Source organism: Pteropus vampyrus, unplaced genomic scaffold (assembly GCF_000151845.1).
Source record: "Pteropus vampyrus isolate Shadow unplaced genomic scaffold, Pvam_2.0 Scaffold303, whole genome shotgun sequence".
Lineage (NCBI taxonomy): Eukaryota > Metazoa > Chordata > Mammalia > Chiroptera > Pteropodidae > Pteropus > Pteropus vampyrus.
In genome coordinates, this window is record NW_011889084.1 from 2,285,321 (window position 1) to 2,306,999 (window position 21,679).

At 55.2% G+C, this 21,679-nt stretch overlaps 2 protein-coding genes across 2 annotated transcripts; both read right to left on the minus strand.

Annotated features, from left to right (window-relative positions):
- Positions 1–340: 340 nt before the first annotated feature.
- On the minus strand, positions 341–6,956 carry HS3ST6 (heparan sulfate-glucosamine 3-sulfotransferase 6). The gene is made up of 2 exons (XM_011376886.1): positions 6,544–6,956; positions 341–1,084 (listed from the first exon to the last, which is right to left on the minus strand). The coding sequence occupies exons 1-2, from the start codon at positions 6,954–6,956 to the stop codon at positions 469–471; spliced, it is 1,029 nt and encodes a 342-aa protein (XP_011375188.1). The 3' UTR covers positions 341–468.
- Positions 6,957–17,201: 10,245 nt separating this feature from the next.
- Positions 17,202–21,538, minus strand: MSRB1 (methionine sulfoxide reductase B1). Its single transcript, XM_011376887.2, has 4 exons — positions 21,387–21,538; positions 19,499–19,647; positions 19,053–19,167; positions 17,202–18,100 (listed from the first exon to the last, which is right to left on the minus strand). Exons 1-4 carry the CDS (start codon positions 21,439–21,441, stop codon positions 18,069–18,071), a joined length of 351 nt encoding a protein of 116 aa, XP_011375189.2. The 5' UTR covers positions 21,442–21,538; the 3' UTR covers positions 17,202–18,068.
- Positions 21,539–21,679: the final 141 nt, after the last annotated feature.

A 21,679-nucleotide genomic window follows, 5' to 3' on the forward strand; every position in this document is an offset into this window, starting at 1 on the left:
CTAGCTTTAATCCTGCCTCAGGACTCTGGTGGCCAACCTAGGGCCTTAGTTTCCTCATCCAGAGCATGGGACAACCCTTCTCAGGGCTAGGAAGAAAGCCGTAGGATGGCCTCCAGAGACACTAGGGCTATGCTGTGCGTCCCTGGGCAGGCCCTAAACCTCTCTGAGCCTCAGTTGCTCATTCATTTCACACCTCAACAGGTGTATAAGGATCAGGTTTGAACCACTCCTGGCACTCCAACAGTGCCCATTAGAGTTAGCTGGTGTGATTATCATTTCCGTGGGCAGTGGTACCTCCAGCTCCCACCCTCCAACCTTTAAGGTCATGTAGAAGAACACAGATCCAAACTTTATTTTTTAAATAGTTCTCTCTACCCGGAATGTGCACACAGCCTGCTCTAGCCAGATAACAGACATAAATTAAGATTACTGAGTGTCCCCAGGCAGGACATGAGCTGGCCTGGCCTCTCAGTCCCAGCCGAAGTCCTGGCCGGTCATCTGATAGAACTTGTGGTTGAAGGGCCTATAGAAATCCCGCAGGCGCTGGACCAAAGCCTCGGGCACTCGGGGGTGGGGCCGACCCTTGGACTTGCCCAAGCAGCGAGGATGGCTGCTCCCCTGGGCCTTCTTGAGGCAAGGGAACCCTTTGGTGGCATTGAAGTAGAAGTGCTTGTCTGTGACAACCCGTTTGAGGCCCAGAAAATCCTGCACGCGGCCAACCTCTCCAGCTGGGTCACTGACCAGGCGCTCGCCACTGACAAACAGGAAGTGCGACAGGGGAAAGTAACGCAGCCAGTTGTCCAGGTGCTGGGCGTAGAGGCCGATGCGCACAGCACTCCAGGCTGTGTCCACTGGGCCCAGGCCGTGACGGAAGGCCAGGGCACGGAAGCTGGGCAGGCCTGGGGTCTTGGAGAGCGTCTGCGCATAGTCAGAGATGGCCCGAGTCACGGGGTTCCGCACTACCACGATCAGCTTCATGTCTGGGGACATGCCATGGATGCGGCGAGGAGCCTCACGAGTCACAAAGTAGCTGGGGGTCTTCTCCATGGTGATCTGTCCGTCCAGGGTACGTGGCATCAGGCTCCTGTGGGACAGATAGGAGGAGAGGTGGGCATGAGCCAATGCTAGTGCCCTCAAGCCCTCCATATAGACCAGCCCCAAGGATAGGAGACTCACCTACACTTCCCAAGGAAGCTCCAAACCTCCAAGGTAGGCAAGCCGCCCAGACCGGACCCACCCTTCCTCAAGTGTTAGGGTAAGCAGCCTGGAATGTGGACTATGAGAGCACCCAGCCCCAGCACAGGCCAGCAGTGGGTCCCTTCACACCGGGCTGCCCACCCTAGCTAGACTGTATCCCAATCCTGACTCTGCTATGCCTCCCACCCCAGAACAAGCCCCGTGAGGCCAGTGGCTTAAACTTGCTGTTCACAGGGCTCTGCCCACCCTCCCTAACCCTCAGGCCCCGGCACTGTAATTACCCCAGGTCACACTTTCATTAACGGGCAGATGCATCCCCTAAATTAGGCCATTAATTATTGATAAGTATCTCAAGAAGGGCAGCCACCCTTCCTCTCACTGTCTCCCAAGCATAGCCTCCCTGCCCCCACCCTTTGATTACAGCTAATTCTCACTCACCGAATGCCAAAAGTCCCCAGCACAGCCCAGCACATTGGAGAACAGTAAGGTGGCCTGGGAACCCATCCCAAGACTCTAGCCCACCAGGGCCTCCCAGACCTGGCTCAGACCCCAGAGTGCAAGGCTGTGACTGCAGCATTTCTGATGATTTTTCTCATTCTGACCACTGGGAGAACACTGACCCCATCCCAACATTCTGAGAGAGTTGGCTGATGACAGCCCCATGACTGCCCCAAACTTGGAGAAGCCCCTCCTGAACACCTGAATGGGGCAGTGCTCAAGTACCCTGAGCACTGTCCTGAGACCAAGCCTCACCTGCCAGCCAGGCTGTACAGGGCAAGGTGGGGCAGCGCACTGCAGGGCCAGCTGAGCAAACAACTCAGAGGGAGGGTTAAAGGGAGGGTTGAGAACTAGGTCAATGGAGGCAGAGGCTGTGGGATCTGTGCTAGGAAGGAGCGGTCTCTGCCTGAGGCCTTGCCCTGCCTTCAGTCCTCTGAGGTTACTCCTCATCCCCCCCCACCCCGCCTCCACTGGCAGCCTCCAGGTCTGTCCCCTGGCCTCCACCAGGAAGGTAATTAATAGGGGAAAGTTCAGGTTTCATACAGTCTAAGGGACCCCCAGACTCAATCCCCTGGGAGGCAGGGCCCCAATCTCCTCTTTCTGCTCAGGCCCCCAATGAAACTCAAGCCTAGTGAACACACAGGTGAGCAGACCCACACACTAGGGTGCCTGGCTTGGAGGATATGGCCGGGGCGGGGGGTGAGTCCTTGGCATGGCGGGGGTGGGGGATGAGTCCCATAAACCACCCATGGCTTATGGGGAGATGGGTAGGCTGCATGGTCTTCTGGCTCTGGAAGCTTCCCCCAACCCTCAAAAAGGCTGTGGGCAGAGCTGGTCTACAGGTGTCATGGAAGACAATTTCATTTCCCCATCATGGTGACAGATGGAGCTAGAACCTCCCTCCACCTCACTCACAGCCCCATTTCATTGACAGGAACACAGAGAGAAGTAGAGATGTTTGGGAAATGGGGATGGACACTGGCCTGTACCCCTCCCACCCTTGTACTGTATCTGCTAGAAGGAGGGTGTCAGCTTGGCCTCTGCTCCCAGACCCCCCTGCATCCACACCCTGCTTCGTGCCCTGGGAATCCAAGTGAGAACAGCACCCAGCCCTCCTGGGATAAGTTCAGTAAGACCAGGAGTGAGGGGGTGGGGTAAGTGACAATGCCAAGGGCAGAAGCCAGGACTGCAGCCTGCAGCGATCAGCTCAGGGGACCTTCCCTTTTCCCTGAGAGGGAGTCAGAAAAAGGGGAGTCTCCCCCACTGAACCTCACGGCTGAGACCCACAAAGAGAAGCCTGTGCCAGGACAGACAGCCTGCCATTTGTATCAGAAGTCACTGTCCCTCCCTTCGTTGCCCTCCTCAGGAAAGAAACCAGCACTGATTACTCTCGGACCCTCCTCTCCCATCTTTGACACCCCTTTCCCATCCCTTTCTTTCCCCAGGCACCAAATGACCCCAGGAGCACACCATCTTTACCCTCCCAGACTGGGCACTTTGAGTTGTGAACATCCTACACACACACAAAACGCTTCTGCCTGGGGGAAGGGAGCTGCAAGGGAGAACGCTGCCTCAGAAGTCAGAGAAGCAGAGGGGGGGAGGTGCCTCCTGAACCCAGTCGTGGAAGGGGGATGGATATGGGGAGGAGACACAGACTTTCTAGGCCCACTCTTACAACAAACCAACTTTGAGATCTGAGATCTTTGGGATCAATTATTTATCCTCCCCGGCCCTCAGCAGACTGTCCTGCCAGGGCACAGAAGAGGATGGGGATGGGGATTTGGGGGGATGAGAGAAACAGGACTCTGACCTCCATACAGCAAACATCTGACAAATTGTTCCCCAGACCCTCCCTCCCTGCTCATCTGGTCTGCATTTCCCTGCGGCTTCCATCCAGCCCCTGGCCACTCTCCCTCGTCTGTCTCATCTTCATGTCCCACACCTCCCCTGGGCTCCATCCAGCCCAGCCTGGGACCGAGCAGAAATCAGTAAGGGTTCCTGCATGAAACCATAGGGTGCTGAGGGTGGGGCATTGGTCTCAGTTGCAGGAGCCTCTACCCTAACACAGGGAGAATGGACTCACAGAAGCCGGGGTCCCTCCCCACACCTACTCAGACTCCTACTCCCTGTGTTAGCCCCAAGGAGTTTCCACAACTGCACCCCTCCTGTCTCCCCTCATTTTTCCCAAATACTATGGCCAAAGTACAGCCTCACCTGCCCCCAGACAGGGCAGCCCTCCTGATGAGACCTTGGGGTGCGTATACAGGGGACCCCAAAATCTACTGAACAGAAGATGCTCAGTGAGTGAGTGAATAGATGAGCAAAGACTGACTGAGTGTGGGGGTACTTGGGGGGTCACAGTTCCCAAGTTGGAGGACCCTCAAGAATCTGAGGGGTGGGCTAACTGAAGTCCAGGGAAGGGGAAAGGTTTGGGCAAGGTCGACATTGGGCAGCCTCAGGATCTACCTGCTGAGGCCACAGGAAGGGCCAGTGTCACCTCCTGGAATGAGATCTGTCACAGTCCAGTGGGGGCAGGTGTCCCAGAAACTCGACTGAGTGCAGTGGCCACTCCTTCCCTACTCACTGCCCCAAGCCCCCCCACCCGCCCCACACACACACCCACAACAGGGCTCTGTACTTGGGGGAGGTTTAGCCAGCATCCCGAGAGCAGACAACGCTACCAGACTGTGCCCAGAGGCTAGGCACCCTCTTTGCAGCTGGGGAAACTGAGGCAGGGGTGGGCATTTTCAGAGCTCACTGCACGCTCAGAGTAGGTTGAAGGACAGACAGATTTAGAGACACAGGACACCTGCGAGAACACCAAGTCCACATTTGCACATGTCAGGACATGGCCACTGTCACATGCACTCCAGAAGCTCAGCCAGATTGGCTCCCATTAGCTCTGCACAAGCCAGTAAGGGGTAAGGGTTAGCCAGCCTCACCTCAGGGACAGCTCTGGATTAATGGGGTGAGACCACCAGGACCTAACCCTCTATATCCTCTGTACTCACCCCTCCCCCCAGTGGAGGTGGTTCTAAAAATGAGGAAGGAGAAGGTCTCTTCTCCACCAAAGTTAAATACGCTCCTGAATCCCCTGGCTCCCATCTTGGGCGCTCCAGTGTCCCAAGAACCCCTCCCCAGAGCTAAGGATCTGACTGTCAGTCTGGGTCTGGTGCCTGCTGCCTCTCAGGCCCTTTGTCCTCCCAGACTTGTCCCTTAGAACTGGGGCATATGCCCAGGGCAGCCTGGAAGGGGTCTCAGGATCCCCAGCTCTTCGAGAATCTTTTTAGGGCTAAAACCGGTTCTAACCTTCCCTGAAGCCATTCATTAGCCCAGCACAGTGTCTCCCTCCAGCTCTTTGTAGTCAAAACTCTTGGGATAGATCACTGTGGTCTGTGAAGTTTGCATTACAGTTAACAGTGTGTCCTCCACCCTCCCGTCCCTTTCTCCCCACCTCCTCCTCCTTCTTGCCCCATCCACTTCCCCCTCTGTCCTCTCCACCTCATGGAGAGATTGGAAATGCTTTAGGATGCCAGTGACACTGTCAGAGTGGGCAGTGAGCGGTCTCACTGAGCTCTGAAGATGCCAAGATTCAGCCAGTTGGGCCCATGAATGGACCAGCTCTCCCGCATCACCATCCAAATTCCCTAGGAACCCCCAACAGCAGCAACCCTTCAGAGCTCAGGAGCCAGGACCCCTGTTCTCACTGGGGCTCCTCCCAACCCATGAGTGGTTTTAATGAAAAAGACAAAGATAGCAAATGGGGGTGGGGGTGAGGAATCTAGAAACAGAAACCGTGCACCTGGAAGTCAAGAGTCTGGGTCCTGCCACTCCCCTCGCCACCCCCCCAAACCTCCACCCTCTCACACTCCCCACGCTCTCCCCACCCCCCCCCCCGCCTCTACCCACTAATTCACCAGGCGACCTTGGGCAGTATCCTCTCTGCCCCATAGGGGCTGATCCCAAGTCTGGGGATGAAGGGAGAGCTGCAGGGACTGGAGTGACTCACTCTCCATCTGTAAGCCCTCGTCTGCCCGCCCGCAGGAAGGGATGGCACACCGCGGGCTGTGCGCAACTGATGAGGCAGCCGGCAGGGTCTCACACTCAGGCCTTCAGTGATAACCTCAGCAGGGAGCAGCTGGCGGTCCACCAGCCCCCAGAACAGGCTGCTTCAGCTGGGGCAGGGTGCTCCCCAACCTTCCGCACCGCATTCCAAAGCCATCCCAGGTTGGGGGCAGGGCAGCTATAGAGCCCCAGGACATGAAGCTGGGGTTCCAATTCCCACCCCTGGGCACTGACTCAAAGGCACTTTTCTCCTTCTTAAAGCCCAGACTTTCTCCTGACGCTCAGGACCACCGAGAATTCCTCTTCCCAGAATCGGAAGTCTTGGAGGGCAGTCGCTTTCTAGGAGACTGCAAGAATCCTGGAGCCCCCGTCCTAGGGTAACTGGCCAGCAGGGGAGGGGACTGAGCCTAACGCATTTCTAACGCTCCACAAACCCCACTGCCTTGAAACTGCTTTCTCGGTTGGATCGCACCCTCTCCCCTTCAGTCTTGCAGAGACCCCTGAGCAGCCCTGAACCAGGGCTTCCCCTGTAGTTGTTTAAGTTTCTGGGAGACCCCCGCCAGCGACTGCCCCTCCTTTTCGTAAAATCTGCAGTAGGAGGGCCGCGTCCTCAGGATCAAGCCTCGGCTCCCCCACCCAGGCTGGTCTCAACCCGCGATGATGCTCGGACCTCTCTCTGCCGCGTCCGGGGTGAAACCCCAGGAGTGCACCACACTGTTTCCGAGAAGGCACCCGCCAGGGCACGCACGGAAGCCGATGGGGTGGAAGGGCCCGGGCGCTCACCGGTACCAGGCGAGGCCGCGCTCGTACCACCTGTCGAAGAAGTGGGGCTCGGAGCCCAGCGCGCGGACGTCAGGGTGCAGGCGCAAAAACTCCAGCAGGGCGCGCGTGCCGCCCTTCTTCACACCCACGATGAGTGCCTGCGGGAAGCGCCGGCGGCCCGGGCCGCTGGCCACCGGCAGGACCAGTGCCCCCGGGGTGAGGGAGGCGCGGGGCGGCTCGGCGGGCGCCGGGGCAGGCGCAGGGACGCGGGCGGCCGGCGGGCAGCGGCCCGGGAGGGCGCAGAGGCAGTAAACGCCCAGCACCAGCGCGGCGAGCAGCAGAGGCGTACGGGGAGCCCGCAGCACGGCACCTGGCCCTGCCCCCGCGCCATGGCCGCCTCCGGCCCCGCCGCCCAGGCCGCCGCTACCTGCCATCGGGCCGCACCGTGCCCAGGACCGGGAGTGGGGGCTGCAAGAGGGCTCGCATCCCGGCCCGCGCAGCGCTCAGCCGGCTGGCGCCCGGCTTCTGCTCTGCGTCCAGCAGCCCCACAGTCCACGAGCGGGCGCGGGGCGGGGCCGGAATGCCCCGCCCAGACCAGAGGCCCCGCCCCACCTATGCCCCCGCCTGGGCTGGGACACGCCAGCACCCATGGACGCCGCGGCGCGACTCCGAGCCTCAGAGGATACCTGGACGCGCCCGCTGGAAGACCCTGGGTTCCGGCCCTCTCGGCTCCAGGTCTTCACCCTTTCGTTCTGGGATGGGGCGTCGGTCCGGTCGCAGGGCAGTGACAGGACTGCGCTGTGGGCCCCAGCACCGGCTCTTAAAAGGCCGATCCCTCCGCTCGCGCACCAGGGAGGCGCGGTTGGTTCGCTGGCTGAGCAAGTGAGCCAAGGAGGCACGTGGACACGGGCGCAGATGGGTTCCCTGAGAAGTCTGCGGCGGGAATGAGGAGCACCTTACTGACAGCTTGCCATTCATCAGAGTCACAGCTCTGGTGGCCGAAGAGGGCTAGCCAAATATGATTACTATTTTAGAGTTGGGAGACAGGCTCAGGGAGGAGAGGCGTCTTGCCCAAGAGCCCAGTGAAATTCAGACTTCAGTCTTCTGACCCTTCTACAGTGTCACCATCTGTCTGCACAGCCTAGTCCACCTGGGGTTGCTCTGGGGTGTCAGTGATCCATCTCTGACATTGGCAAAATGGCTCCGATTGGAAATGCGAAAGACTCAGGGAGACCTGTGCTGGGAGAACTAGAAGCAGGAGCCCAGGGGCTGGCCTAGGAGCTCCCTGTGAGGGGCAGTGAGATTCAAGGGCCACTCAACAGTTATGGAACTTGCTAGGCACTGGACAGTCTGCAGGAGATTTATGCACCCCTAAGTTCACTGAACCTCCAGCACAGCACAGAGAAGGAAAGCAGAGAGGAAAACTGGGCCAGGAGAAACTGAGCAAGCAACAGTCCCAGGTAGAGACAAACTTGGATTCATGTCCTCTCTCCACCACTTCCTGGCAACACAGTTGGTGCTGGGTGTGCACGTGCCCACAAAAGAGGCCAGCCTCTGTCCAGCTGATACTCAAGGGCTTCTGCCCTGGGTTCTGCTCATTAATGAGCCATTCATGGGCCTAATGGCATCTGGGCATGTCCCAGCATCCTGGGGCACCTCCAGGGCGTAGGGGGCCTCCGTGACCTATAAACATTTCCAGAGCTCCCACGCAGTGGCAGCCCTGTCCAGAGAAGGACATGCAGAGCCAATGGGGTGAAGACCACTGGCCGAGGCCCCAGCCAAGGTTCCAGACACCAGACCTGCACCAGCTTGTCAGGGCAGGACTCAGCCAGGAACCCTGTAAGTGGGTTGTTGGTACAGCAATGTCTGGGATGCATGCTGGCACACGCAGGGTCACAGGAAGTTCTTGTCTAGCAACACTCACCCACAGTCCCAGCAGCCACCATTCAGGGCTCTAAATTCCAGCATTAAACCCTGGTGGCCTCTCCATCTCCCTGCCCCAGCACAGGCATGGTCATTTCCACCTCCTAGCCTTTGCTCATGCTGCTCCCCTTGCTGTGATCGTCTTTCCCTTAGGCCCCCACACCTGCTTGAGGACGGTCCAGGAGGAATTTACCAAGAACAGCAAGACACTGAATACACTGGGGAGGGAGGAGGATGTGGCAAGGGAGTGATGTCCAGGGATAAGTAGTCTTGGCTCAGAGAGTTGGGCCGCTGACCCCCTCCTTCCACCTACCATCTGGTTCTCAGGCGAAGGGTGGATGCTAATCTGGTGACACCTAGGACGACAACCTTGGGACATTTGTTCACTAGTGTCATCTCAGCACTTAATAGAGTCCGGCACCCAATAAGCCACTAGTGGAAGAATATAAATGGAGGGAGAGGTCAAGGAAGGCTTTCTGGAGGGATGATGGTCAGGTGAGGAGCAGGAGGACAGCATCCCAGTTGTCATGGGGACAGTCTCAACAGCAGAGAGCACAATGCAGGGAGCGAGTGAAGAACGGGGACAGAGTCTGAGGCCCATCCTCAGTATGAGAGGGAGTGACCCTCAGAGTCCAGCCTGAGGCTAGTCCCAGCTCCACCTTTCTCTGGAATGTGCCCTCAGGTTCCTATCACTTCAAGCCTCCAGCTCCTTTTTGTAAGATGGAGAGCTCAGTCCTGACTCTGAAGTAATAGCTTCATTTAAACATAATTCCCACACCTTGCAATTCAGTCACTTAATGAGCAGAATTTAGAGGTTTTCACTATATTTACAATGTTGTACAACCATCACCACAATCAATTTTAGAATATATCCATCACCCTAAAAAGAAATTTCATACCCATTAGCAATCACTCCCCATTTTACCCTCTCCCAGCCCCCAGCAACTACTAGTCTACTTTTCATCTCTATGAATTTGCCTGTTCTCCACATTTCATATCAGTGGAATCATACAATACGTGGCCTTTTGGGTCTGACTTCTTTCACTTAGCGTGGTGTTTTTGAGGTTCATCCACATTGTGGCATGTGTCAGGGCTTCATTCCTTTTTTATTGCTGAGTAATACTCCGTTGTATAGATAGGCCACATTTTATTTATGTAATCCTCAGTTGATGGACACTTGGGTTGTTTCCACCTTTTAGTTATTTTGAATAATGCTGCTGTAAACATTCATTTACAAATTCTTGTGTGAACATGTTAGGTATATACCTAACACTGCAATTGCCGGGTCAGACAGTAAGTCTGTGTTAAGCCTTCTATGAAGAGTCTTTTTGAAGATTAAACTTGGGAATTTCAGAATCTGCCTTCCCTCCCCCCAGGATCTTCACACTGCCTCTGCTCTGCCTTGGCATCAGGGTCCAACCCCAGCTCTCCCCTGGCTTCTTCCTGTGACCTAGGGATAGTGGATTCCCCTCTCTGAGCCACACAGTGAAAAGTGACTTTGGGGTCCCAAAAGAGACCGGGTAATGGGGGCACGGAGTGGGTGGCTATCCCTGCATCCTGAGAGGACCTACCTTCTGCCCTGTGTGTTCAGGACAGGAAACAGGGGTCAGCAAGTCCCTTCTGCCCAGTCGGATCTCCCTGGATACCCTTGGCTTTGAGAGTCCAGCATAGCCCGAGCTCAATTCCCTTGTCACCTCATCTGGACGCCCTGCCCACACAGGATGGCCAGGAAGAGGTTTGTCTTTCCATCCTCCTTTGATTAGCTATCAGACATGCAGATAGTCAGGTTTCATATGGTGGCCAAGAGTAGGGGAAATTTGGGAGAGGGGGCATGCTGAGCTGCTCAGGCCACTGAGCCAAGTAAACACCATCCCTGGGGGAAATGACAAGGAGGACTAGAGCAGAGGGAGACAGAGACTGCAAGTCCAAGGAGGGAGTCCTAGGGAGCAAGGTCATGGTGGGAGGAAGACACAGCCTAGCCTCACAAATTTGTGACCCAGCTGTCCAGCTATGTTTGTGTCCCCTTCACAGACTGTAATTATTTCTTTGTGGGTGATTTTGATCCCTATCTGTCTCCTTCACCTACCCATGAGCTCTGCAAGGGCATAGACAGGGTTAGTCTTGATCCCTTCTCCGTGCCTAACATGGTGAGTGCTCATAGGTGTTTGCTGAGTGACTGAGTGTGTGTATGTGTATGCGTGTGTGTGACTGAGAGAGTCTATATGTGGGCTCCTTTCCCATGCTCCTCCCCACCTCTTTCCTAGCCTGTCCCCTTCCCCAAGATAGGCACCCCCAGCCCGGGCACCCAAAGGACAGGATGTGCAAGCAGCTGCCCCATTCAGGAAAGTAATTAATAAGCTCCTCCATGGGGGACAGCTGGGGGAGATTTCACACTTGTGGGGCTTCCAGGAACTCCTTCCCCTAAAACCACACCCTCACCCCCAAGACCCACTCCCACAGCCTGTTGGGATTCCAAGGGGAGGGGACTGCAGATGAGGGCGGGCCCAGCTGTCCTTGATTTATGTGAAGTTTTTCCACTTCAGATGCCAGATTTGCCTGAGCATATAGAGGATGTGGTTTCCTCCTGGGGAGGGGCCCCTCAGAGACGTCTACCCACCTACACAACCCACCCCCACAGCCCAATGTTCCCAGTTCCTGCTGGTAAGGAACGGGGCTGGGGCGGGGGGCGGGGGGGCGCAGGAGCCCATTCCTAGGGGTGGAGGCAGCAGCAGAGCACAGTGCTGACAGCAAGGACTTTGGAGGCTGATTTAAGCCCAGCTCTGACGCCCTCCGCTGACCCAAGCAGGTGACCTTGGCAGATATCCAGTCTCTGAACCTCACTTTCCTACTTAAAACACAAGTAATACTGGCCCCCACATCTCTAGGTTCTCAGCTCCTAAGCTTTTCATGAGAAGGAGGCAGTAGACATGTGACAATGACCCTGGCACAAGAAGCGGTGCCTTGAAGCTGCTCCTACACTAGGAGACCTGAATACTTCATAATTCATCTTCCTTGGCGACAAGTCTAGAAAGGAAAGCCTTCCCTGGTCTCAAAGTGGCCAGCCAGCCTGGCTTGCCAGAACCTGGGTCTTATTCTTGGTGACCAGCTAGACCTAGACATAGACATAGCTAGACACTGTGGCACAGGAGGGTTTTCCAGGGAAGACAAGATTCCCATTGTCAGGAGGGACACATGAAAAAGTTCCTTTGGCCAAGAATGGGAAGAAAGGATGACTTACCCAGCTCAGTAGCCACCCAGATCAGCCACATACCTGCAGGGAGACTGCCTGGGGCTGAAGTGTTTTCCGGAAGGAGCCAGACTCCTCTCCTGTGCAGGGATGGGCTCCAACTTGCTTCCAGCTACCCTCACTTCATTCCCTTTGGTCTTCCTAGAGGGATCAGAATAGACAGAGGGCCGTTTGCCACTGGCCCCTGCTTCTTCAGAAGAGGTCATGTATCCAGGTTCCCAGGATGCGTAACTGGGCCCTGCAAATTGCTTCTCACCTACCAGCCTGGCCCAGCTCAATTTATAACAATGTAACAATCCTTCTAGGCTGGCAATCCCAGCTCTGCGAGAGGAGAGGGCTAGTTAAAGCCTTTATCACCAAGGTGAGTCTAAAGAGGCAAGAGAAACAGTACTTTCTCTGACCCCACCCCATCCCACCTTCCCCAGCTTCACTTTCCCAAGCCAGGCCTCTGAGAGTAGAAACCCCAGAACATTATTGGGAAGGCTGGGTAACGTCCATGTGGTCCCACATCAGGCCACTGGGGCTCTGTGGCCAGATGTGTTCACCATATCCTGGCGAACGTCCCCATGGACTGGAAGGTGACTGTGAGCATGTTCCATCATGAGCAAGGGGCTTGATGCAGGCTGAGGAACACTATGCTCTACAGAGGGCACAGGACTATGTGTGAATATCATGTGCGTATGTCGTGCGTGCGTGTGTGTGTGTGTGTGTGTGTGTGTGTGTGTGTGTACAAGCAAGAAAGGGAGGTTCGGAGGCATGCTGCCAGGCCCCAACCATCAACCTCCCAGTGTGGAAAGCCCTAAGTTTGAATCTCCCCACACACCAGTGATCTACTTTCAGGAACAAGTCCAGCCTGGCCAGCAGACAGAACCCACAGGGAGGGCCACACTCCATTCCCCCTCACTTCCAGGAGAAGCACCCCATTCCCACAGTTTGCCAGACAGACATACAGACAAGCATGAAGTCAATCTTGTTTGGCTCAGCGCTCAGAAAGACCCAGAAGCCAGAATCCTGGGGCACAGAGCACCTTGGGGCAAGTGCCTCCTGAGAAGACCGCCCCCTTAAGCTGCTACTCTGACAACAAGACTTTCAAAATTGACCCCCCACTCCCTCCTCAGAGAACAATGACTCCATCCATGTCCCCTGTACAGGTCATTGCTGTCTTCCTTCCGACTCTAGCTTCCCTGTCCTCCCTCCACATCCAGACACACACCACGGGCTCCCGGTCTCGGGGATGGAAGCCCAGGAAAGAACCACACTCCCAAAACTAAAAGAGCAAAAAGTCACTGGAGTCGGAGGTGGAAGAGAGCCCAGGGCAACAGGCAGCCTGCATCGCGAGGGACAGACCCTCCTGGACCCTGTCTCCTTTCTTCTCTGTTTCTCTTCTCTCTGGAAATGCTGCTGCCAAGCCCTTTGAAACCAAGGATAGCTTGTAAATGTCCTGGTTGGAGATGAAACATAAGACATGAAGCCAGGGACTGAACCATGGATAATCTCCAGAGTTTTACAAGGAACAAATCATTCCTGGAGACAGGCGCTGGGGGGGTGGGGGGGTGGTGAGGGACTGGGGTGAAAGGAGCTTTTCTGCAGATAACCCTGAGCTCTCTCCCCGGCAGCTTCCTTCTTGCCTGCCACAGGGGACCCACCAACTGTCTTCCCTGTGCTTCTTGCCCCTAAGCTCCTTCAAGCAGATGCCTAGTGCCCAGAGCCAGGGTAGGACAATTAGGTGGTCCCGGAGTCCCTGCATCCCCCAGACCATGGACACATTCATGCACATGGGATACAGAGGAAGTGAGAAGAAGGCAGTGCAATCTGACACACCTACATCCATCTGATGCTACTACGTGCAGCCTCCGCAGGCTCGGGCATTTGGGGAAAGAAATGAATAAGATGAATGCACTGTGGTCACTGGCATTGAGGAGCTGTTGACTTGGGGTAGGGGGAGGTGAAACTTACAAGGGGATAGCAGGAACCCAATCTATGCACACATATGGGAGACTCACCCAGGGCCTCTGCAGTGTGGGGTAAGGAGAGAGACACTAATTGGAATAGAGCGACTAGGAAAGGCTTCTAGGATTCTGGCACATGGAGCAGGGATGAGAAAGAAGGAACAGCAACTCTAGGAGGCAGGACCTCAGGGGCATGTTTCTAGAATAGAGCCTGGCTAGTCTAGACTAGGCCCAGCTACAGAGATTTAGGTAAAGGGGGCATGGATAATAAAAGCAACATAATTATGATAAATAATACTGCTATCATTTATAGAGTGGGAAATCAAGCTGAAGAGGTGGGGTGTGCAGGACCAGAGCAAGCAGAGCCTATGGGAACCACTGAAGAAAATTACCCGGTCTGATGACTATTTTGCTAAGATCACACTGGTTGGGGGAGGCTAGCTAGGAACTGTCACTGTTGTGGGGGAGACCTACTGGCAAAGATCCGTGGGAGGTGGGACCCCAGGAACTGGTGCACCCAGGGGGGCCACGATGGAAGCAGGTGCAACTTGAAGGCATAGAAGGGCCACAGGAAGTGGAGGCCCGGGCATCAGTGCAGGTGAGTGCTACGCAGCTGCCCTGGAGAAGGGGCTGGGGCTGGGGCTGGGCTGAGGCCAGGAGCGTCCTGCTTCCACCTGCGTCCGGCCAACCCCTGCACTGTTCTCACCTCCTTCCTTCTTTCTGCCCCCACCCAACTCTGTCTCACTCCAGGAGACTCAAGAAGGAGCACCCCAGCCCTCGACAGCTCTCCCTCGACCTGTCACTTTCGTGAAGCCCACCGAATGGAGCCCCGCTACCACCCGCAAAACCCTCAGATGCCAGGAGATCTAGGTCTGTGTCGCGAGAACCATCACATTGGGTGGGCGTGGCCGAGGAGCCGGAGCCCTGGCTCGAGGGGCCAGAGCCCTGGCTCGAGGGGCCTAGGGGCGGGGCGGGGCGCTGGGATCGCCCACCCCTCCGTTATCGGAGCTGTCGCTGCTGCGCCTCCGGTGGCGCCTCGGGGAACTGCAGCGGCACTTCGAGCCGCCTGAGAGCATCGGCGACGCGGAGCGAGCGCGTCCTCTGCTGGTAGATTCTAATCACAGTCCCTGCGACCACTCGCCACGCAGAGGACCTTGAAAACCGGAGAATCTGGAAGGAAGTCATTGCACTGTGCCCCAACTAGGACTTCGTATGGAGGTGGGAGCACAGTGGCTTTAGTCTGGCTTGGTGGTGACCTTCGCGGACTACCTCGGGCGCACCCTCCCACTTGCCTGCCCTGCACTAAGGCATAGTCCGGGCTTCCCAGGACCGGGGTGCGCTGTCCTGCAGTGCCCTGGCCTGCTGCTGCTGTTGGCTAATATTGGTGAATACCAGGATTCGTCTACTCCCTGAACGCTGCCCTTGACTGGCAAGGCTGTGCAAGGAGGGGGCATTGGAGAGGAAGCGGCTGGGCTCTCAAAGTCTTTTGCTTCTCAAGGAGAAACTGAAGCTGCAGGCCAGAGGTTATGGTGTAACCCATAGGAAGAGGGATGGGGTGGCTGGGTAATTTAAGATTCCACATGAGACACCCATCCTTCACCCGGCCCCTAGCAGACAGACCTTGCGCATGGGGTCTGATGTGAGGGGACCTCAGATTCCTTGCATCCCACCCCCCACCCAGCTCACCCCCCATGGCTCTACTGTGCCCTCATCCAACAAGGAAGTAGGCTGAGTTCCCTGCACAGGCAGGTGACCCCACAACAGAGCAGGGGCCCTTGACCTGTGGCTGGGGATCAGGGGAAGGGCAGAGTCCCATCACTGAGATATGAGCAGGCCAAACAGGCCAACAACACTGGAGGGCTCCCTGTTCTCCTCCCTCCCCAGCCACTCCAGCCTCATCGGAACACCTTTGCCCTCACATCTGCAGGTCCCACTCCTCCCTCCTTCCCATGTGGGGGTACTCCCAGCTACTAAGTGTGCCTATTCCAATTATGCATTCAGAACTGAGGAAATAACCACAGGAAAAGTTTGGGAACCCACTGGACCCACTGTGAGATGGACCTGAGCTAAAACTCCATTGACCACCTGACCTCCACAAGCCCCTACTCTGACACAGTGACATTTGTGTCTCCTAGGTGGTATCAGTGTAGAGCCAGTGTCCAGAAGTCCCTGAAATGTTTATTTCCTTTTCCCCAATACACACACTCTGCTATAAGACTATAGGTCCCCTTAGGAAAGGCTGGAAGAAAGATGAACAGTATGCATTTTGGCAGCATACTAAGGTTCTTCCTTAAGGGGTCCCTGCCTCCCCTTCATTCAAGTAGTTCTGGGTCTGTAAACTGGTTCCAATCTGGGAATTGATTGAGGAGTCATGACTGTTTTAATGATTTAAATTAGACTTTATTTACTTCACCTAGAACTCTTCTGCTCATACAGATTAATAATTCATTAGGCTTCCCATCTATTCACTTCTAGGGACACCATAATCAACTAGCCAACACCATAAGTTAGAGAGAGTCAAACTCTTCTGATTGCTGCTTTGACTCTGCTGTCCATTAGGGTAACCATACCCACCTTGACTTTAGTGATACAATTAGCCCCATTGCATTTAGGTTTCCCAATTCCACAGCAAGCAGTTATTCTAAGTTCTGGCTCACACAGAAGTGATCACGAGCTCCCTTAGGATGCTGGGGTTCCCCTCACAAATTTACTCCTCACAATGGTGATGAATGGCATATCCTCCGAATCCTCCCAGGGTGAGTAAGCTAATCTTAAATCACAAATCCACTCTAACATTCCAATCTCCATAAGCCTTTGGATCCCTTTCTCTATTAAACCAAGGCAGGTCTGGCATTTCAACTCCATTTAGTGTGGGCTACCTTTTGGTCCATGTTTCAACCAACTAAACAAACTGTTAGAACCCTTTCTAACCCACTGAGCTGCAATGTAAATCCAGAATCTATTTAGTGATCCCTATCAATAAATTCAGCCTGATTCAACTTATGTTCTCCCGCACCCTTATCTTACCCCTTAATATCCATTCCCATACACACTCCTCAGATTTCTGTTAACATAAATTGAAAAAACCATGTAGTTCTTTTAAATATATCGTACCTCCTCATAGGTCACATTTTATACTCTCCCTACAGGGCTTGGAGCAAGTTTGTTGCTGTCTCAGGGCCTTTGCATGTGCTGTGCCTCTCCTTGCTGCTCTCATCTGTCATTGCTGAGTTGAGATGACCCCTCCCCAGCATCCTCCTCTCTGGAAGCAAAGCACCAACCCCCAATCCCCCCTCCACACATCCTAGTATCATTATTCTGCTGTAGTTGCTCACAGCCCTTCTTACCATCTGACATGAATTTACTTTCTCTTCAACTATGCCGTAAGACCTTGAGGGCAGGCTTCATCTGTCTTGCTTACAGCTGCATCCCCAGCACCAAAGCTGGAACGTGGCATAAAACAGGTGCTCAATAAATATTTGTGGAACAAATGAAACAACTGTGAAAAGCCTGGCCCTTGTATTCTGGCATCTCCAATGTTGTTAATAAACAGAGCAGGCTTAGATTTCATTTGTTTATTCATCATCTCCTGATTACTCCAGAGAGCATTCGAGATGGGAGGGAGCATCACCCACCTTCTCAGATGGTAAGAATTTCAGCATGTGTGCGGTAAGGCATCGTCATTGTGCCCTGGGAAGGTGTGAACTGTAGTAGGCTGTGAGCTCCAGAACCCCCAGCCTTGTGCGGTCAAGGTGATGGAGCAATCACTGCTTTCCTAAGCCCGAGTGAGGTAAGCAACAGCCACACAGATGGTGAAACAGGGTTCAGGATTTCTCCTCTCATAACTGAGAGACCAGAGGTCTGTCCTCTCGGCCCGCTCTCCCCATGGGTCACGGATCATCAGTACTCTGGCTGCTTGGAAGGGTTTAACCAGAGCAAATCACGTAGTGACTGGGGTTAGAGCAGTCGGCTGGGGACACCTCTGTTTGCACTCTGTCGCCTAGCACAGACCGAGGGAGATGGACACCAGCTTTGGCAACAGCCAGAGCCCATCTCAGAATTGAGCCCTGAAGGAGTGAGTCCAGACAAGCAAAGAGGGGGCAGTGGGCTGAGAAGTGAAGGTGGGGGTACTCTATCATTCACAGATGAGCCAGGCCTAAACCCATGTCCCTGAGGCTCCTGTGTAAGTCAGAGGCCAAGATAAGCCAACAGCTGGGTCTGTCCTGGCAGTGGGATATAGGACACAAGTAGCAAACCAGTGCTTTTCCCAAAGAGAGCCTGTGCAGAGCCAAAGCCTTGGGAGCCTTCCTGATGTTTCAGCCACCCCGCCTTCCCCATCCGAATGTCCGGGGCTCCAGTTCCAAGTGGGGAGAGCCAGAGTGTGGCCACCACGCAGTGCCCATCCGGGGTGGGTGAGGGCTGCTCGCCTACTTCCTCTGGGAAGCTGAAGTTTCTTTGCCTGAAAGAAAAGAAGGAGAGGAGAGAAAAACCAGTCCTGCTCAATTACGTCTCGGACACCATTCCCTGTGCTAGCCTCCTCTGCTCCAGCCTTCAGGTCAGGAAATCTAGGAGAACCCAGGCACCCAGCTTTGGGGGAGTCTGTGTACCCCATCCCAAGATCTGCAAGAGAACTCAGAGCCTCTTCTTCCCTCACACAGACAGGGGATGAATACTACAAAAGGACAAAAGCATCATTGTACTTTATCATGCACCAGCCCCTATGGACATCCTTGTTTAACTCCCACAATGATGGCAGCAAGCAGATGCCATCAGCAGCCCCATTTTACAGAGGATGAAACTAAGATTAGAGACTGGCCATAGTCTTATAGGCAGCAAGCAAGGAGCTAGGAGATGAGCTACAAAGGTTGGGGAGGAGAATCAAGGGTGGCTAGATGTGCAAACAGATGTGTGTTGATTTGTGAGTTTTTGTGTGAGCAGGAGAGCAAGGCCACAGAGAAAGCTGAGCTCAAATAAAATGCACAAAAATGAAACACAGCTCCCCAAAACAAACTACCACTAATAAAAATACTGCCAACAGGAACGCATATTTGAGCTATTACGATGTGCCAGGCCCCAGCTGCACAGCCTCGGCCCTCAACCTCTGCCCACCTGCCTCCCACTCCAGTCAGGGCAAGAGTCAGGCCTCTGGATAAAACCCTTCAACACATTTGCCCTCAGATGTCTCCTTTCTGGGACACATGTGATCAATCAGTCACAGGAGGCAGGAAATCTGTCCTCTTGTCCCCATCCTGAAGCTATCTTTTGGGGTGACCCTGGGCGGTCCTGGGCAGCATGCTTTGGTGACCCCATGTCACTATAAGTGGATGAAAACAGTGTTGCCCCACCACCACCAAAAGCCTCTAAAATATACGACAGGCTTGTCTGTGCCATCTGCCTGATGGCAAGCTCACCTTTAGGGACAAACTTCAGAGAACTGCTGAATATTCAGAAGCGGGATTGCCCCCGCTTTGGGCCATCGTTCAGGAACTCATGGCCCAAACCATTGCCACACCTGCCGCAGGAGACCTAGGAAGACCACAAAACAGCCACGTGAATTTCTGGACACAAAACAGCCACAGCAATGGTCTCTCCTGCCACCAGCAGACAGTGTCCACCCCATGCCCATTTTCCAAGGTAACTGCTGGCAAGAGAGGGTTGATTTCCATCCTGGAGCCTGTGCAGGAAAGTCGTCCTGTTTCCCTCTTCCCACCAGGACCCCAAGCTCTCCCCATAGCTTCCCTGCCTGAGGCCAGAGAGGTCTGGGATAGACTCTAAGCCTCTAGAGCTGTGGAAGTAAGAGAAGGAAGGAAAGGGTGGCCAACACCCTCCTCCCCTCCCCCCTGCTGCTACCACCCACCTTTAAGGCTTCAGGCTGATTGTGATCTGGACGCTTGGCCACACTGTCAGCATGGATGGTCTCGGTGAAAGCTGGCCATGGAGACGAATGTGCATACTTTGAGCAGCTGGAAAAGAGCTCATAGCCACACTTGGCGCACACATAGACACCTGGAGGCGGAAGGAGAGGCATAAGCAGAGACACTGCCTTTAGCCTCTCTGGGGTGAGTTCCCAAACCCTCAGACCCAGGACAATACAGCATCGTCCCCATTTGCAGAGTGACCTGCACACCTTCCCCACATCTCCATCTACCACCCCCAGGCCTGGGTATTGGTCTGTGGAGGAGACACATCACTGAGCTCACATTTAGTGGTTCTTAGCATGTGCCAGAGACCAGAGAGCCACTTTTCACACTTATCTCATTGATTCTCAAAAGTCCTGTGATGCAGACCTAACCATTGTATAGATGAGGAAGCTGAGGCTTGATGATCCAAAACATTCAGCTAGAGGGTGTGCAGCCAGGAAGGAACCCAGGGAATCTAATCAGATCACAGCACTCTCACCCCTTGCAGGCCCCACACAGTGGGGGCTCTGACATAGCCAGCACCACCACCTAGCCCTCCTCCTTTCCCAAGTGGCTTTCCTGCTGCCCAGTGAAGCCTTGAGCTGGACACCCAGCCACTGGCCTGCTCTTCATGCAGGAAGAGAATGGTATCAGCAAAAAGGCATCCAGGCCAGACAGAGGGCCCAGGAAAACAGAGGGCCCGGAAAAATACATTTTGAACTATCCTCAAAAGGGTGGACAGGATGTTGCAAAACTGACTTGCAAAACAGGAAGCAGGTACTCCCCAGCCTGGGGACAGCCTCACTTTACCAGTAACTGGAGGAGGTCACGAAGAGGAACCAGGAGCTACTGTGGGAGTGGAGTTTCCAGCTTGGCAGAGCAGTCTGAGGGGCCCATAGCCAAAGGGTTTCTGGGGAGGGCTTTGCCCAGAGGGTCTTATGTCACAGCTGACATCCATAGATGCCCGATGTCAGAGCCTAGCCCCCTAGAGGGCTGACACTCAACAGATCCCATGCCAAGTAAGTTGCTGCCTTAGTATGCCTGTAGCATGTTTTTACCAAATTAGTCCACTAGCAGGCAGCACAACCCAGAAGGGGACTCACCACGGCTTCTCAAAGCCTGGGGCCAGGGCTGAGGGCTGGCCATGCCCCATGCCCCAAGCCCCCCACCCCCACCCCGACTCTCCCCTTCCAGTCCTATTCTGTTCAACTTCACTACACTGGCCACTGGTGGCCTGGCAACACTCCTGGTTACTCAACACCAGGGCCTCTGCGCAGATGAGAGAGGCATCTAAGCCGGCATATTCAGATGAGAACAGGGCATTCCGTGCTTGGGGCTTACGCTGCACGTCCCAGGAACGGGGAGGGGAAGGCCAGAGGTAACATCTGGGAGCGGGAGCTGCCACGAGGAGGAGCAGCCCTGTCACAGGAGCTGTCCCTGAACAAGATCTTCCACCGTGTCCCTCTGAAGTCTAGATCCTGACCCGTATCCCTGCCCCAGCGCACCACCCCCATGTGCCCTGACCCCATAGATTTCCCCCCGGAAACGGATATGGTCGCACTCAAGGCCTTTCCTCCTGGAGGACAGTAAATCTCTCTCTAATGTCCCCTCCTCTCAGGCACCCCTACTCCTCCCTCCTCCATTATCCCCTTTACCCATATCCGAGCCCCCCAGATTCCTCCCTCCTCCATTATCCCCTTTACCCATATGCGCTCCTCCCATGCGGTCACACTCGTCCCCTCCCATTCCCGGGGCTCCAGGGCTCCATTACCACCAGAGGGCAGTGACGCCCCCGCTAATGTGTGCCCTTGCCCCTCTGCCCTCCCAGAAGGTCACAGGTTGTACCGGGCTCAAAGTGGTTCTGGAAAACCTCGCCCCCGAAGAAGCTGCAGAACGACATGACGCCAACAGGACCGCTGCACGCTCACTGCCTCTGACAGATCTGAGGCCACACACACAAGATCCCTGGCATGCGCCCGGCCCCGCGCCCCGAGGCTCCGCCCCCTCCTAAGAACTTGCCCTCTTCCCTTTTCCCAGCAGACCCCGCCCATTGACTGCTCCTGAGCTGCGTCCCCGAGGCCCCGCGCCAGGGGGCGCCGCTGAGCTGCGCTGGGTGTGGAGTGGCGGCCACGCGCATC